Raw genomic sequence first — 16401 nt, 5'->3', positions numbered from 1 at the left:
AGTCCCTGATGTCTTCGCCAGTTATTCAGAGTCGTGCTCTTCGCGTTCCAGTTCTGGTGCAGGGTTCTCTCAACTTCCCTGTGTTGCCCATTCTAGTGACACAGTTTTGTTGCCTTTTTCTGTCGTTGCTGTTGGTTAGCTCTTGCATATACAGGCCGAGCTTGCATATCGCAACTGCTGACCTTTACTGTGTTCTTTTGTACAGCGTTTTTTTTTCTTCTTCCCTATTTCAGACAGTGTTGCTGTACGTGCAGTTATTCCTGGCTAGTTGATTCCTGTTTCTCGTGTCTATTCGGGTTGGCCTGACAGTTCTTGTCGTCGGGACAAATTTCTCCCGCGTTCTGCGGCAGGGTTTTTGCGGGTCCGCTGCCATCTCCGCTCTCCCACGTAATGTCTGTCGGTGACAAAAGGCGTAAGCCTGCAGCCGTCCGGCGGGGGCGTTTCGAGGCCGCCGCCTCCTTTGTCGCGCGCTGACCAAGTGGCCGCTTTCGGCCCCTTCCGATGCCCGGGGGAGAGAGCGCGGCCCTCTCATTTTTCTCCCGTCGGATCCGCGCAGGCAGGCGGAACCGTCGCCCGTCCGGCGCTTTCTTCCGCGCCGCGACTCGCGTCGCCGGTGTGCGCGCGAAAGCGGAACAATGGCGCTGATGGCGGAGGAGGAGACAATGGCTGCCGCGGGTCCGAGTGGCGTCGTCGTCGCGGTGCGCGCTCGTGAGCCGCGGAACAGATATCCGCCAATAGCCGGAGCACCTCCCCACCCCTTTCAAGTGTCGGACAAGGGGGCCCCCGCGGAGTTCGGGGGGGGGGGGGGGGGGGGGGGGGGGGGGGGGGGGGTTCAGAATCGGTTAGCGCGAGGAAAGTTTCGGCGTCGTCGAAACAATGCGCGCCGACCGGCTGGCCTACATTTCTTGGTCCTCATGGCTTTCGACGCGTCGTGTATACCCGAGGAGTCTCGTACGTCCGCGGGCAGGCACGCTCGCGAGCGTAAGCAAATATTAGACGAGAATCGCGATGCCCCGGCCGGCTGCGCGAGGCGGCGTAATGATAGGGCGACGATGACGAAGCGCCCGGCAGATGAGTGACGGCCATGTTTGCGTGACCTTATTGCTTTGTCCGTGCCGAGAAAATCGGGAGTGCGCGCCCGCGCGGGAACAATGGGAGCCCGCTTGCGGGGGGCGCCCCTCTCGGCTCGTCCGCCAGTGTTCGTTGACCCTAATTTTATTACCACATATACGCGCGCTGCCCCGAAACAATGCGGCCCCCTGTTCGGTGCGAGCGAGCTCCGCGGCCCGCTTGTCGCACGCCCACCAGAGCCCCGGCCCGTGGCTCGGGCGGCCGTCATCTTGGCGAAGGTGGCGCCGGTTAACCATTGTTCTCTTCCTCGCTGCTCGTAGACGACAGGAGCGCGCTAAGAAATAGCCGACAAGGGACGAACCGAGCGCGTTATAATAGGCTTCATGGCTCATGCAGTGAGTCTTGTCTGGGTCTAGGCTGCATGGTGTAACTCGTGGGCCATTGCCAGCCCCTCACTATTGTTTGCACCATCTGCTGCTCGCCCGTGTGTCGCGTATGCATCGCGTGCCTGCGTAAACCGGCTGGAAAGGAAAACCCGCCGGTCTTGCTGAGGAGACAACGTGGCACTCGGCTCATTTGGATGCGCAATAAGCTCGCGTGAAAGCAAAATTGCAATATGCATACTGCTGTTCGAATGCGCTGCATGTGCCATTTGCTAGGGGGAATGTCATGAGCTTGGTGCGCCCCCTAAATGCACCAAGTGCGTGAAGGGAGAAAGTATAGAGTAGTATAGTACGTACTTTTATACAGAGGATAGGGCCTAATGATGCGCAGACTGTCGCCGCAGCCTCGTCTCAGTTCCGCCGTGGCTCATAACGTTCGCTTCCGGCGCGGTGCCCAGGCGAACACAAAGATAGCGTAAGAGCGCTTCGGGGAAGCCGCGGAATGCGGCTGCCGCGCGCCCGGCGCTTCCTCGGGAGTGTGCAGTATGTGGGCCAAATGCAGATGCGGCCTCCCTAGGCGTGTCCTCCGGCGTTTCGGCCGCTTCCCAGGTTAGGTCGGGTGAAGTTCGCCGCAGCGCCGTGCGTGTGGCCCGCTCGCGATGCCACCTCTGCCCCCCGCGCGGCGCTAATGCACGGCAAACACGCCAGCGAAGAGAATCTGCAGGGGTGCCTTCCTGGCGGGCCTCTCTCGGGAGGCGCTCTCCCCGAATCGCGTCTCCTGCATGCAGACTGCTTTCTCGCCTCTTCCGACGCGACCGCGCTGCGCCCATTGTTTCAGCCACCGACAGCGTGATGGGGAAGTTGATTCGCAGAAAAGTTATCTCTGTTTCACTTTCATCGAAGGGGCACCTCTGCGGTTCCGATCTCTGTCTTGATAAGACTGCACCTGGTCTGGCTTGTTTCACTGCGTCTACCTCGCAACTGCTGTACTGTACGTGGCGCGAAGGGCTGCGATGTGCATATATAACTTACGGAGCGTTTCGCTCACTGTCATGGCCTCTCGTCGTCTGTTCTGACCTATATAGTGAAAACACTTGCGAAGTGTCAGCGTTTGTAGGCGAGAATCTTTAGAGGGCCTGTTGTTAGGCTAGCTGTTCCTTCGTAGCTTAGAAAAAGTGGCGAGCGCGAACCAGACGTACTACATAGAAGAGGGCGTACTTTGACAAAACAAGGGCAGGAAACAGGGAAAAAAATGATTGGAGAAGAACGGCGCAAGCGCTCTCTTTACGGCCAGCCGCCGCCAACCCGACGGAGAAAGAAAAATTGACAGTGCAGAAAATTCTGTCGGCTCTTCTTTCTGTGTATTTCTCGTTTGCACTGGCGACCTAGCTTCTAAACGGCCGAGTGTGTTGCCCATTGGGGACGGAACTTAAAAGGGCTCCTGCAATAAACGGCTGATGTGTAACAGCGTGCCACGTGCGCCTACGAAGGCTGTTGGTTTTGCGGAGGAGCTTTGCGCGTGTAACGCTTTAGTAGAGGCAGGCGTGCGTTCAAAAATGGCATGGAATGAGTATGGGAATCTTTATAGTATTGCAATACCACAGGGTGAGGTCCAAGTACAGTCGTTGCGGGCGCGTCATGCTCTGACAGCGAACAGCCTTGATGCGCGTTGTGTCGCGTTAGCGACTCGAAATATTATATTTCTTTTCGTCTCGCCGATTTTTCTTAATTGTATGTCTCCTTTCTTTCGCGATCCGTAACAGAGTGGAATCAGTTGTCTCCTAACCAAGTGTGCTGTCCTGATGAAAATGTGTTCTTTTCGATATACTGTAACGCCTTAGGGCAAAGTGGGGTATCTCTGAATGAAAAAGTAAAAAAACAGCTTCAATTGACAGTCGCGATCATAATAGCACGCTGCGCTCAATCTTTTCTCATGCCTTACCTAGCGAAAATTATGAGATATTGAATACATATGCTGCCAAATTCATTTGGTATACTCTCGCTTGTAAACCTAAGAAACCTCCATATTTTCCTTGCGGAACGTATGAGAAATTTTCAAACGCCGAAGCGTTCTCCGTATTATTTTGGCCGCACATGTGCATGGAAAATACGGAAAAGGCTGTGGCTTTTTTACGCGGGATACATTTTGAAACGTTCACGACGCCTTTGCTAAGTAATAATACTCTGCGTTCTCTTAGAGCATCACCCTGTGTTGTGAGATATACTGTACACCACAGCGGATGGCCGCTCGACGTCAAATCTGGCCACCCGGAGTAGTGATTTTACACACCTCGTGATATCCCCTCCCATTTGTTTTTAGTTGAGCTCTCCTTTCATTACGCACCTGAACTTTAGCACCCTCCACACCAGCCAAGGCATTCGCAACACGATACTGCCAAAAGGCAAAGCCGGAATTGTGGTTCAAGCTCCTCAGTATGTATATAAATGTTAGTGCTCGAGAGTTTTTCTAGTTGTAGCTGTACCAGTGTGGAGCAGCTGTAAGTAAGGAAACTGACTCTGATTAATTCTGTACTCCGAAAACCGTTATAGCATGGTGACGTTAAGAAGCCACGCTGACAAGAGAGAGAGAGGAGTTAAATAATGTGAAGTTTTAGCTCGTGATCAACAAAAATAATTCACTGTTGCGGCCTGCCGAATGACGTCAGCATATAATGTATGGGTCTGTTATAGGGAGAATTTGGTGGTGCTCCAAAACGTAGTGAGCAGCGTGCCAGAGAGGAGTATCACAACGGAGACGAGCACGCGTATGCGCTTCTGTGTTCGCTTTGGTCTGTGGCAGGTCAGAATGATAGATTGGAGGGGAAAAAAGGAAAATACTGTGGCGAAAAATGATTTGAAAATGACGTGAAATGGAATGGGCTAAAATTACGCGCTATTAAAAAAAGTAAATGCATGCTAATGAAACTACCTCACATGCGGGTTCTTCCGTGTAAGTGGACCTGCATAGCACAAAGGTGAATTTATGCAGTTCACATGTATGGGAAGTTTCGCTGCAGTGGACAAAAGAGAGCGCGCGAGATTCAAACACCCTTGCGCATCGTCGTCCTTCTCAGCACCATGCATGCGTTTGGCGGCGGTGTATGTATACAGAAGTGATGTTCGTGTAACTGCGCCCTTCATAACAGCACGCAGGTGGCCGCGATCCGATGCTGGCCCACTTCTGGCGCGAGGAAAGCTGTTGAGGGGTCGCGTCACATATACTGTTGTGTTTTATGCTTTTTCAATTGCGCGTCTCGCTCAAATACTCCCACTCACGAGTGGCGGCTGCCAGTAACAGTCGGTATGGGCTTGAATCCTGTTACGGTGCACTTGCATTTATTAATTTCAGACATCCCGTATATATTATTGGGCGTTTGGTATCGCGTCGAGCAGCGAGTAATCCCACGAGCGGCCCCCTGCCAGGGTCGCGTCCTGTCCACTCGAGAGTCGGGTGTAGTCGCCTGGCGCTGCGCTCTCCGGCCACCTTTTTTACGATGCTATCGAGTCTAGTGGCCGTTCGGCCGATGTTTTCGATTCGCAGGCTCACGCGTCTGCTTCGCTTGACGATCGAGAGAGGGGGGAGGGCTGCCGTCCACAGCCTTGCGTGCGCGCTGGCGTTCCCCGGCTGGCGGTGCATTCAAGGCTGCGTGGTTTGGCCAAAAGGGCCTCTGCGCCGCGGCCGCACGACGCTTGCTCCTGTGTGCTGAGGGACGAAGTCATCGACGCTTGCCAAGGATATCCAGCGAGCCGTTCGCGCGCAGGCGGCTTTTGTGCGCTAGTTGCCTTCGCGAGTTGACACTTTTCCCGCATGCCGCAGCAGCACGATCGTCGCCAGCTGCAGCCGCTCGTTGCCGTTACGACTCGCAGGCGGCCATGTAGGCGGGTGCTGCTGCATCCTCACTGGCGCTGGCTTAGGGGCAATTACGCGCGTCTGCGGCCGCTTAGCGGCTGAATAAAAAGATATCTCGAGGATGTAGCATTCGTGGCCCTGTCGCGTCTTTCTTCGCGTCGGTTAAGAGCCGCTGTGAGGCGGCCTCACGTTTAAAGGGGACGCTGTCGCCCGGGGCGCGAGTCGGCTGTGATGCCGCTACTGCAGCGGTGGACAGCTTGCGACCGCGGCCGGGCGATCGCACTCTTTACGAGGCGCTGGGCGGGCTCGCGACGAACCCGCTCATGGCCGCTGGCTAGTGCATGCGCTGTCGCCCATCGTAATCTGTTGCGTAATAATCTCCATTACTGCTAATGTTCGCAGCGCGGCCAAGGCCAATAATGAGGGTGCTACCGATCCCCCCGCGCGGACAATGGATGCTCAGTCACGGCGGTGTGGGGAGCCTGGCCGACGGAGGCCATCTCGACTGCCTTCGATCTGCGACCGCGAGTCCTCCCTAGTTTGTTCGTTTTGCCCCGTGCCGTTTGCGTCCCTGCTTTCCGTGCACTCGCGACGCGTGCTCTCCAGTGGCGCACTCCCCCGAGAAATGCAGCGGTGTAGGCGCAGTGCACGAGCGCCGGTCTGGGCGTTTTCAAGGATGGAAATTTCCTTTCTCGCAAGTCACGCTTACTGGATGAGTTCTCACGCCTAGCACACGATGCACGATGTCCAGGAGAGCTGGAGCACTCGTGCTGTAAAACGAAGCTTTTTTTTTTTTCTGGGGGGGGACGTAAGGTCACAAAATTTTCTTCTTGGTTGAGACGCGTGCAAGTACCATTTGCGTTGAAAAAGCGACATATGAGCTCACATAACACAGTCACCTTTCATATAACTCCGCTGGGGTGGCTCAGTGGTTGTGGTGCTCGGCTGCTGACCCGAGAGACGCGGTTTCGATCCCGGCCGCGGCTCTCGAATTTCGACGGAGGCGAAATGCTAAAGACCCGTGTACTGTGCGATGTCAGTGCACGTTAAAGAACCCCAGGTGGTCGAAATTATCCGGAGCCCTCCATTACGGCGTTCCTCATAGCCTGAGTCGCTGTGGGAGGCTAAACCCTCATATAACCAAACCTTTCATATAAGCACGCGGTCAAGCCAGGAATGGAATAATGGAATGCTTTAAATATAGCAGTATAATGGAAACAGTAAACAGTTTGTAGTGTCTTGATGATAGAAAAGGCAGCCCATGCAGGCTTATACCGATGATGGACCCACCCTTCCAGCACTTTGCAGCGTATTTACTTTCATTATTCTTACAAAATGGCTCAAATTTTGTCGTTCCTTCAGGTGTGGTAATGTTTCAAGTTCCGACTATGTGGCATATTTAAGGCGCCAAAGGTGCTCTCTCATATGAACGGCGCTGCAACCACGTTCGCTGACAGGCGTGTCGTTTTGGCCGTGCTCTTTCATTATACGTGCCTGCAGCGAGCAGCAGGGCCTGGTATCTGTTACTTAGCATCGCCGTAATGCTTATCGGCATAGACCTGCTTCGTCATCTGTAATTTTGGTTACTAAGTAGGCATGCAACTCTAAGGTAAGGAAACGGCTAATAACTGTAACTCCGCAAATTGAGCTTGAAAAACGTTGCTTGAACAGTCTGTAAACGAAAATAGCCGCGTTATATACCGTATGCGCATGAATACGTCTTGGCACGGTGCGAAATGCTTGCCCTCTGGGGTTTATCCATTTCGCGTGGAGGTCTTCAAGCAGCGCCTCAAGAGCGAAATTTCAGTGAGAGCGGTATCTTATCGCTGAAAACGGTGATCAACATGCGCGTGGTGAGAAAACGATTTGGACACCAACTCTCTCGAACTTGCGTGAACGCCAAAAAAATGTTTGTACCCACAGTGCCCACGCCGTGCAACGCCTCCTGTGCCAGCGCATGAGGGACGTTTCGCGAGCCACATTGCCTCGGCGCTTGGTGCACGCGCGTGAAGCGGAAGGCAACCTGGACGAGAGTCCTCGAGCATCCTTCAGTCGTACTTGGACAGGCTCCCTGCATATCTATTTCTCGGCACATCGAGACTCTGTCGTTTTTGGCACGCGCTCCTGGTGACGTCAGCGGAAGGGTGGTCGTGAAACAAGAAGAGGCGTTAGGCGGCGAGACCGGTATATATTTGACTTTTTCCGCGAGCGCGGTTATGTCACTCTGTTCCCGCTCTTCTTCTCCGAGCACACAAAGGGGCCCTCCCGCCGAGCCAAGTGCGATACGATCAACGAGCGCGGCGCGGTTGTGTTCCGAGCTTGGAAGCGCCCCGAAGCCGTGGATGCGTCACGGTTCGTTTCGCCGGATAATCTGGCGTTTTGTCCCGGATGTTCGAGCGAGCAGCGTAGCCTCGGTGGAGTGCAGTACCTTGCATGCTGAGGCTTTGGACTAAAATGGAGAAGGGGGTGGGCAAGACTCTGGCGCAAGCGGCGCACGCACAGACACACACGTTGAACTAACATACTTATAAAAAAGCGGTAAAATAAAACTGCGGTCGCGGCTTTATATGAGCGATTATGGAGGAAAACGGTTCGGTCAGTTAGTACGCGAGAGTGGAGGTTGGCGCACGAGGAGACGTGAAAGTGGCAACGAGGAACATTAATCTTTTCCCGGAGCGCACCCCTGCGCGCTGTATGGATCGCACGCGCCAGTCGAGACTTTTGCCCACTGTGTGCTTCTTGCACTGATCGCAGCATTGCATCTCCCCCTCTGGCCCCGAGGAGCGCCGGGCGTAGTCGTGTGGTCGGGGCTGTCCGCGGCGATCCCGCTTTGCAGTCCGCATTGTCTCGTTCCGTTTTCATTGCTTGGTTGCACGCGCGTGGTAATCAATCGTGTTTGACTGGAACGTTTCGACCTACTTATGTTCGGCCGCCGGCAGTGTGCGCACGCGCGCTATTGCTCTGCTTTGCAAGCGACAGCCGATTTTCGGAGTGCAACGGAGGGCTTTGTGCTCGCTGGCTGTGCTAAACTTCGAAAAGCGTCGCACTCCACTTGTACTTTTTTCCTCTTCCGAATTTCGCTGCTGTCGCAGAATTGTAGGCCAAGACACGGACACATGCAGGCTGTACTTTGATCTCTCTCTAAAGCATATCCAGTGAACATTTTTTTTTTTTTACTGCAGTGGCAGTTTCGCTCGCGTGTGTGGCATGCGGCATGTTTTATCTTTCCGCCGATACATTGCAGCTTATATTTAATCACTGCGGCGAAACTGCGGTTAATCCTCTATTGCCAGAAGCCCTTCACCGCAATATGCACTTCGTCGTACCAAAGCAAACGGAAAAACACTACCGCGAATGGCTTTCTCTGTTCATGTTTTCTGCGCACTTTTTAAAATAATTTTAATGGTGAGGCGTAATGTGCCGTTGTGCCTGAGAAAGATCTTCGAAACTGTACCGAAGGGTTCATCCGTGGCATTAATTTTTTTTTGTTCATTCATTGTGAATTTATGGATTTATTTACATCTTCGTTGCTCTAAGTGCTTATCCTTTTTCGTACTGAAGTAAACAGCGATGAGTATGACTTATCACGCGCAGTGCGTAGTTTAAGTATTGCAGCAGAGGCGAATGTCGTCCCTTGTCAAGCTCAGCCTATAGGAGCCCCCGCTTATTTTCCACTTCTCGGCGGACACCAGGAGGTGCTAGTACGAGACGTGACCCGCCAGATCGGCTCGAGATGGGGAAACATGGTCGCGCATTGTACATACCTCCGCGGTGCAGTATCCAGGCGGAGCGCGCTCAGCGTCTGAAGCCAGCCGCAGACACTGCGGTGGTGGTATCAGGCGATGAGTGGGCTGCGCCCGGTGCTCCCGTCACCACGCGCGGTCACGCATCGCGCGCCCGGAGTCCGGCGGTCAGCCAGCGTGGGCGCGCGTACTCACATGTGCCGGTGCAGTCATGCTGGCCGCGCGAGTGTGCTGTTATCAGTCGTGTAATATCCTCCGTGAGCGGCGGCGTTTGCGCGAGTCTCTCCACACTACGTGCGCACCGTGGCCCGTGTGGCCCTTCGAGTGGCCGAGGAAACCTGTTGGTGCGGCGGCGGCGTGCTGCGCCCTCGCCTCCTCCCGTGGAGAGCGCGCCGCTACTCGTCCGCTTCGCGGTCCTCCTCCTTCGCTGACGTCAAGGCTGTCGCGATTGTTCCGGCCATCATCGGCACGCCGGCCGGTCCCGTTTCCGAAATAAGCCGGCTGTTTTGCTCCGCGCCGCCTTTCTCCGCGCCTGCCTCTGCGCGATGATTGTGCGCTCCTTCCTGCTCGGAAGCGGCGGCCCCCGGGCCGTACGCGCCAGAATAAACATCAATAGCCGTCGCGCATTCTCTGCTTGCGGGAAACGGGCGGCTTACGTAAGTGTGTGCCGTGTTCGGCGGTTAAGCCGCTGCGAGGCTTTCAGCCGAACCGTTTGTCGAGCTATTTCGGTCTCGTCGATCTATATGACGCGCCTAATGTCAGCCGCTTGCGGGGCACCTCGCTCGAATTTTTTTTTTTATTTTCTCTGCAGAAAGCTACTTTCCTCGGAGTAGGATCGTTGGTATAGGCCGAACATACTGCTGTCAATACTGAAAGCCCGAAGCTCGCGCGTGCCTCATTTCCTGGCGGTGCGCGAAGGGTTTTTTGAACGAGTCGTTCCTGCGCGAATCGTTTCCCTGGATGAGGAAAGTTGGAGGAAGAAAAATTCCGTGAACCATTTAACGACCTATATGCTGAACTGCGAGTTGCTGAACGCTATAAACTTGTGCTGATTTTTTAGTAGTCCTTACTGTAAGTGCGTTTTATATCTCTTGTCTTTTATTACGCAGCCTGGAGCCTGGCACACCGAATCTGGCTGCTTCCATCCTTCACCAGAAGCTTCAGGTAAGCGGCATATTGTGACGAACGTATTGCAGGAATTACTTTATCCCAAACAGTACGCGCCGTTTGGCAGCTTGTACATTTCCTCGCATCACCATCTCATATTCTTTTCATGAGAAGCAGTTTTGTTTAACTTTGGACGCAGTCTGTATTCAGGCGCTTCTCAAAATGGGGCTTTGCGAATATCAATCAGTCATTCAGATCAAGCGTCCTGTATTTTTACCGAAAGAAGGTACACGACACTAGGAGGGAAAGCTCCGACCAGCTTCACTAGCTTCTGGGCTCATCGTTAAAAAAAAAATTAAGAAAAGCAGCGTGGCTTCGAATGAATCGAATAAACGAATTTGATTCAGCGTTAAAAAAGGTAATAACCGTGTGCTTCTTTCCAGTCGACCATGACTGCAGTTGTGAAAGTAGGCGTTTGAGCAGCAACTAATCAGTCGGCTGGCTTTCTCGGGCACCGCGAGCAAGCGAAGCAGAGTGCGTGCAGTGCCTGCGCGGGCTAATCGGCGGCGGGTTGCATCCCTCCGTGATTAAGTGCTCGAGCGGGGCCGCAATTTACTAATTGGACGTAATCGCCCGTAACCGTCCCATTGTTTGTTCAGCCTTTCGTGCCCGTCTCTGATCGCCCTGTGCGTGCCGCGCTCATCGGCCCCTGCCTGTGACCACCGGCGCCTTCGCTGGCAGCATCCTCCGCCCTCCCGTCTTTTGCCCCCGGAGTGGTCCTGAAAACACGCGTGGGCTTTTGAACCGCCTGGTGGCGCGCATTTCATCCGGCTTCTTAATGGCTGTTCCACAAACGCTAAAAGCACGGGCGAAACGCAGAAACACGAAACGGGATAAACAGAAGTACAAGGTAAAGCCGGCAGAATAAAGATGGTGAAGCTAGCCCGTTCGAAGGTATTAAAAACAGCAAGAAAAAAAATCGGGATGCCGTGCTGACGCCTGTCACTTCGGCTGATGTGTATCTGGAAAGCTTGTGTTGCATGCAGCGTGCTTCTGATGCGGTTTATCGAATTTGTTAGTGTGCATCTTTGTTGCTTTATTTTCACCGGCTTTTGCCGCATGCATGCAGGTGTCCCGATTTCCGATGCGTACGCGTTCAGCGCTGTTTTTATGGCGCATCCACCCTTGCTCCTTTCTCCAGTGTGGAATGCCTTTCAGTGAAGACCGTGAGTGCCTGTACTCGTCTGTGCGAGGAAAGGCCAGCTTCATTCATTGGGAAGGAAGAGGCGTGTGCTTGGGAGGACGCAGTTAGAAACGTCCGCTGTCGTAACCGTTTCAGTGATCCGAATTTTGGACGATCCCTGCAGGTGCGTTTCGTGAATACACGATGGAGATTCGCAAAAGTTGCTTGCCTATTTTTTTTTTTTATGGCCTATTAATCCTCCGATTGAAACATCTGTTTATACGTGAGGGCGCCAAGACGGGACACGGTGAAAGGAAGAGAGAGACGTCCAGTGTTTCTGTTTTCCCTTCGCTGTGTCCCCACCTAGAACGTTGAAAGTGTCACTCTTCACGCGACCGTGCGGCAAGTCTCTCCTAACCGAATACCGGCGTGCAGATGCTGAACTACTGCATCGAGAGGAAGAAAAAACGCGAGCGCCGCCACCTGCCCGCGGATGATTCCGGCTCCCAGCGCAAGTCCGGGTCGAGCGAAAGCGACGAGGACGTGTTCTACGAGTGTCCCGACGACATCGTCGCAGAGGGTGACAAGGGCGGGTCCGCGGACAATGCTGCCAACGTGGGAAGCGGCGAGTTCGCCGCAGCCACCACAGGTTCCCGTCGTATTGTTCTTGCAGGCGTTTCTCGCTGTGTCGTTTCTGCTGTCGCAGACGTGGCCCGTATTTTCCCGCCCAGTGCAGCGTCTCTCTGCTTGTTGTGCTTCCCAGGTGAACAGGAGCCCGTGCGCGAGGGCGTGCTACGCCGGTGCGGTGACATGACGCTGCTGGGAAGCGACGAGCCCCTCTACATCCCGATTACTCAGGTGCAGCACCTTGTGCCCACTCGTATACGCCGTGGACCTGGCTGAGGTCCTGGGCCATGAGGAAGATGGTTGAATAGAAAAAAAAAAAACACTACAGTACTACATACTGTGAAAGCTTAGCGGCACTTTGTGGCTCGTTTCAGGGACACTATCACTGCGCATTATGTTCGGAACACGAAACTGACGGACGTCACCGCTGTGCTAGACAAAAGGCTGACTTCCTGTTTCTGTGAGATCGACAGAAAACAATGGTGCGGTCTTATTGTGGCAGGTTTGTGAGGGCAGCCCACACTCACGGATGGGACTTCATGGCATCGACGCAAGGACTTAGTGAAAGTTTTGAGCTGCACTGAATACATCCAAGACGTTTTTTTTTTTTTTTCGGACAGGAGCCAGCTCCGATGACGGAGGACATGCTTGAGCAGCACGCCGAGGCGCTTGTCAAGCTGGGCAGCAACCCGGAGGGCGCCATGCTGCGTGCTCGTATGCAGAGCGCCTGCCTTTTCTCGGACATGGAGGCATTCAAGGTGGGCGCCGGTTGATTAATCCCGGAAAGGGGCAGGGGTGGCAGGCACCGATGAGGGCACAGTTCTGCGATGACGTCAGCCGAGAACGCAGCGAGTTCGAACGAACTGCAAGAAGCTATGCACAGCAGCTTCAGGCCGAGGAAATTGTCAGTGCAGTTGCCAGGTTTCGTCATATCTGTTTTCAGGAACAGCGGCCTACCGATAGTGGGAGTCCGCGATCTGGTGGAGTGTAAAGTATCTGTCAGAAGTGTAGAGCCCAAGAGATTTGCTTCTGGGCCATAAGCTGTGTGGCGCGTTATGCATGCGTTCCAAATGTCCCGAACATCAGAGGAACTCTCGTCCTCACCGCTCCAGAAGTGAGTACGGCATGGATGCTGCTGGAGCCCTACTGCTAGAAGCAAACCCCTGGGCTATCTACTTTTGACAGGTTGTACGTGGCCTCCCCCCCCCCCTCTCCCTTTGTATAGTGTACGACCAGTTATTGCACCCATCGCAGTCGAGCGATGGACAAAAAGTTCTGCTGCTAATTATTCAGTGTGCGTGGACGCATAGCTGGAAGTCGCTAAGGCACACTCGTGTGTCAATATTTTGGTGCATCTTAAAAAAACGCTGTCCGGTGTTGGAAACTGGAGGCCCTTAGGGAAGCGGCTGTGACAGAGACCGTGTCCGTAGGTGGCTTTCAGGCAAAAAAAAAAACTAATATTGCGTGCGTATTTTCCTTGCTGGTTATTGAAAATGAAGACCATCGAGTAGATAACGGTTACACCTTGGGCCAGCCTTCCATCAAGGGAAGAGCAAGTTCAGCCTTAGATGCCACGCTTTATTGACACATCGCAACGACAGTACCTACACCTTAACGTGGGTGTGTTCTTTGTTCTGTGGTAAGGAATGATGTTAGGAAAATTAGGCGTCGCTAGCCGCCGTTCCTAGTGCGGCGCACAGGTTGCGTGATGAGCTTCATCAATACGGAAAACGGCACGGCAGTCGCCGCGAAGCATTGACCTGGATGTCATGAGTTCCCGGCTACCACATCTCTTTCTTACTGGTTACTACACGCGTGACCATTCTCAGTTTCTTGGTCTTTGGTTTCGCCCTTCATCGACGCAGGCATCGAGAGCTGCTGCGCCGCACCCTCGAAGTCAAAGAACTTTTGTTTCTGTAATATAGCTGAAATTTCACAGGTAATTTAACCCCTTGGCTTGGTCAGCTAATTGTCGTACGCACATGCAGAGTGTCTCAGCGAAGGCCGCCGGTAGTTTCTATAAGGGAGCTTCTCTGTGTTTAATGGTAAGTAACATCACTGGTGGCGGGTGTCAGAAAACGGGTGAATCAATATGATGGTTAACTAAATTGTAATACTGTTAAATCCGTGGTTAAGTCTTAAGTGCTAGGTCGTAATTAGAGACTTGTAGCTGACCGTTAGTAACGGTAGCGGTTCTTAGAATCTGGGAAACGCAGTTCTGCTCGTCGCTGCGGACACAACCGGTTCCGGCCTGCGCGGTGGGTCGAATCGAAGCCGCGCGGCCGCTGAGCGCGCGCAGGCAGCCACACCCACGAGCAGACGTCACACGGTGGCGCACGTGTCACGTGATCCGGGCTGGCGAGGCTGCACTAGTATCCCTGGAAAGCTGAAGCAGCGGTCGGGTGAGACAGAGGCCATCTTATACTCTGCATTATTCGAAGACATTCTGGAGCAGCTGAAATTAGAGCTCATGTCTACTTTTTCTTACGTGTGCTCTCTTGTTATCGCGCTGCTGCTGTTTGTAAGCCTTAGTAGTGGATTTTCAGTGTTCGTTGGAAATTCATGTTTTGCTAGCTACATCATTCGGAAACAAATCGTAAATCGGTCTACGTGCTTCTTTCTTTTTGCCCTGCACACCACGAATATTTTTACAGCGACTTTGAACATGTTGCGCCCGCAGTACTATGTGTTTGCAAATGGAACGTTCTAGGGCGTGAAATCAAGATCTCTCGAGAACACAGCAGAGCAAGCCAAAAATAAAAGCTTTGTTTGCACGGTATGACCGCTTCTACGTGGGGTAACGAATGAAGGCGACTGTATTACCGCTTTCCTCATCATAGTGTACTCGAAAACGTAATGTAAACCGCATTTTATGCTTGGGTAAAGGTATACGGAGTACAATCACTTCAGAACACTTAGTGGCTTTTAGGCTCATGCTTACTCAGTGCTGCTACCAACGAACAGGAGATTCATCTTAGTTGCATGTGACTCGTTTTTCATTTGCAGAGTGAAAGTTGGTTTTTTGAGGAAAGCAAAGACGCAGTAACTGTCTCACTTCTCGGCAAACACCTCAACCGTGCCTCGAGGAAAGAGACGAAGGAGGGGATGAAAGAAAGAGGCGCCTATGGGGCTCCGGGATTTTTCTTTTTTTTTTACTTGGGGTTCTTTTACGTGCGCTGACAACGCACAGCACATGGGCGTCTTTGGCATTTCGGCCCTATCCGAGGGAGACGGGGAAGGGAAAGGGAGACGGCGCCGCTCTTGCGTGCATACACACTGCGGCCTCGCAGTTTCGCTATAGTTTCGCTATGGATGAAGCGAGTCGTCTGGGGCCGTCCAGGCCGTCGGGACGGTCTCGTAGACGACGGGCTGAGCCTGATAATCCGGCCGACGTTGCCAATCATGCTAAGTATTTAGCTAGAGGTAGTGAACTTAAACGTGCCAAGCTATAGGCAGAGACCGGCCAAGAGCGGGAGCGTCGACTGGCTCAACGGCGGTTGGATTCCGAAAGGCGGCAGTGAAGAGCTTTGGAGGCAGCCGCTGCTGCTTTTGTCTCCGCCACGACTTCGGCTTCGGCGACGGACGAAGAGGTTGAGTCTAAACTTGCTTAGCAACGCAGTATAACTACGCATAACAAACATTTCGATTGCATGACATGGCTTCGCCGAGCTATGCCGCAGCCATTTTTCTTTTGCTGTGCGTTTATGCGTGTCATCTACCAATGATCGCAGCAGACTGCATGCAACCGAGCGTTGCAAGTTCATTTTTGGCTTTTGCGTTACGCTGTGCTTGCAGTGTACCCCGAGTCCGAATCGCAGGCGTCGAGTGCCGGTGAACCCATTTTGGCAGGGAATCGTAACAAACTCTCTCTGAAATAAATGCTTCCGAGTCGGTGCTTTCCTCTTCCATCTCTTTGGGGGTCACGAAAAATGCCTCGGAGACTGCTGACTTTTTTTCAGACATGGTAGGTGAGTGGAGAAATTGCATCGTGTGCAATGCATGTTTAGCTTTTGCCACTTCCCTCTGTTCGCATTCGTCCAGTTGCGCTTGCAGGGCTATCATTCCGCCTGCCAAGGCCGCAGCCGTTGTCCACAGAAGCTCTCTTGAGCGGGATAGTCGGTGCGATATGGCTCCCCCTCGAACGCCTGCTGCTCTATTACGTCATGACGACGCGATAGACGATCTCTATAGCGTTGAGGAAGGACGAACACCTTACTTTTATTCGCCTACTGTGACCGCTACGCGCCGCGTAGAGCTGTGTAAACTCCACGTGGGGCGTACTTCTAGCGCGAGGTTCGCGCTGCAGAAAGTTTAGCGCAGCCTGTCGCCGCGAATACGTCGCACCACACTTCATTCGACGAGCAAGAGTCGGACGCCGCGCACACCGTTATGCGGGCAGGCGGCGCGACATGAAGTACACGCCCTGGCGGTACGGCG

The 16401-nt window shown here is 53.5% G+C and overlaps 1 protein-coding gene across 1 annotated transcript in view; it reads left to right on the top strand.

Moving 5' to 3' along the window:
- Positions 1 to 16401, top strand: part of Rab3GAP1 (RAB3 GTPase activating protein subunit 1) — a 190796-nt gene that overhangs the window by 148977 nt on the left and 25418 nt on the right. Inside the window, exons 17-20 of the mRNA XM_077646206.1 lie at positions 10157 to 10211; positions 11773 to 11986; positions 12101 to 12195; positions 12585 to 12722. Coding sequence (XP_077502332.1) covers positions 10157 to 10211; positions 11773 to 11986; positions 12101 to 12195; positions 12585 to 12722 — 502 coding nt within the window. The remainder of the gene's footprint in view (positions 1 to 10156; positions 10212 to 11772; positions 11987 to 12100; positions 12196 to 12584; positions 12723 to 16401) is intronic.

This window comes from Amblyomma americanum, chromosome 1 (assembly GCF_052857255.1).
Source record: "Amblyomma americanum isolate KBUSLIRL-KWMA chromosome 1, ASM5285725v1, whole genome shotgun sequence".
Taxonomy (NCBI): domain Eukaryota; kingdom Metazoa; phylum Arthropoda; class Arachnida; order Ixodida; family Ixodidae; genus Amblyomma; species Amblyomma americanum.
This window is presented reverse-complemented; position numbering and strand designations above follow the sequence as displayed.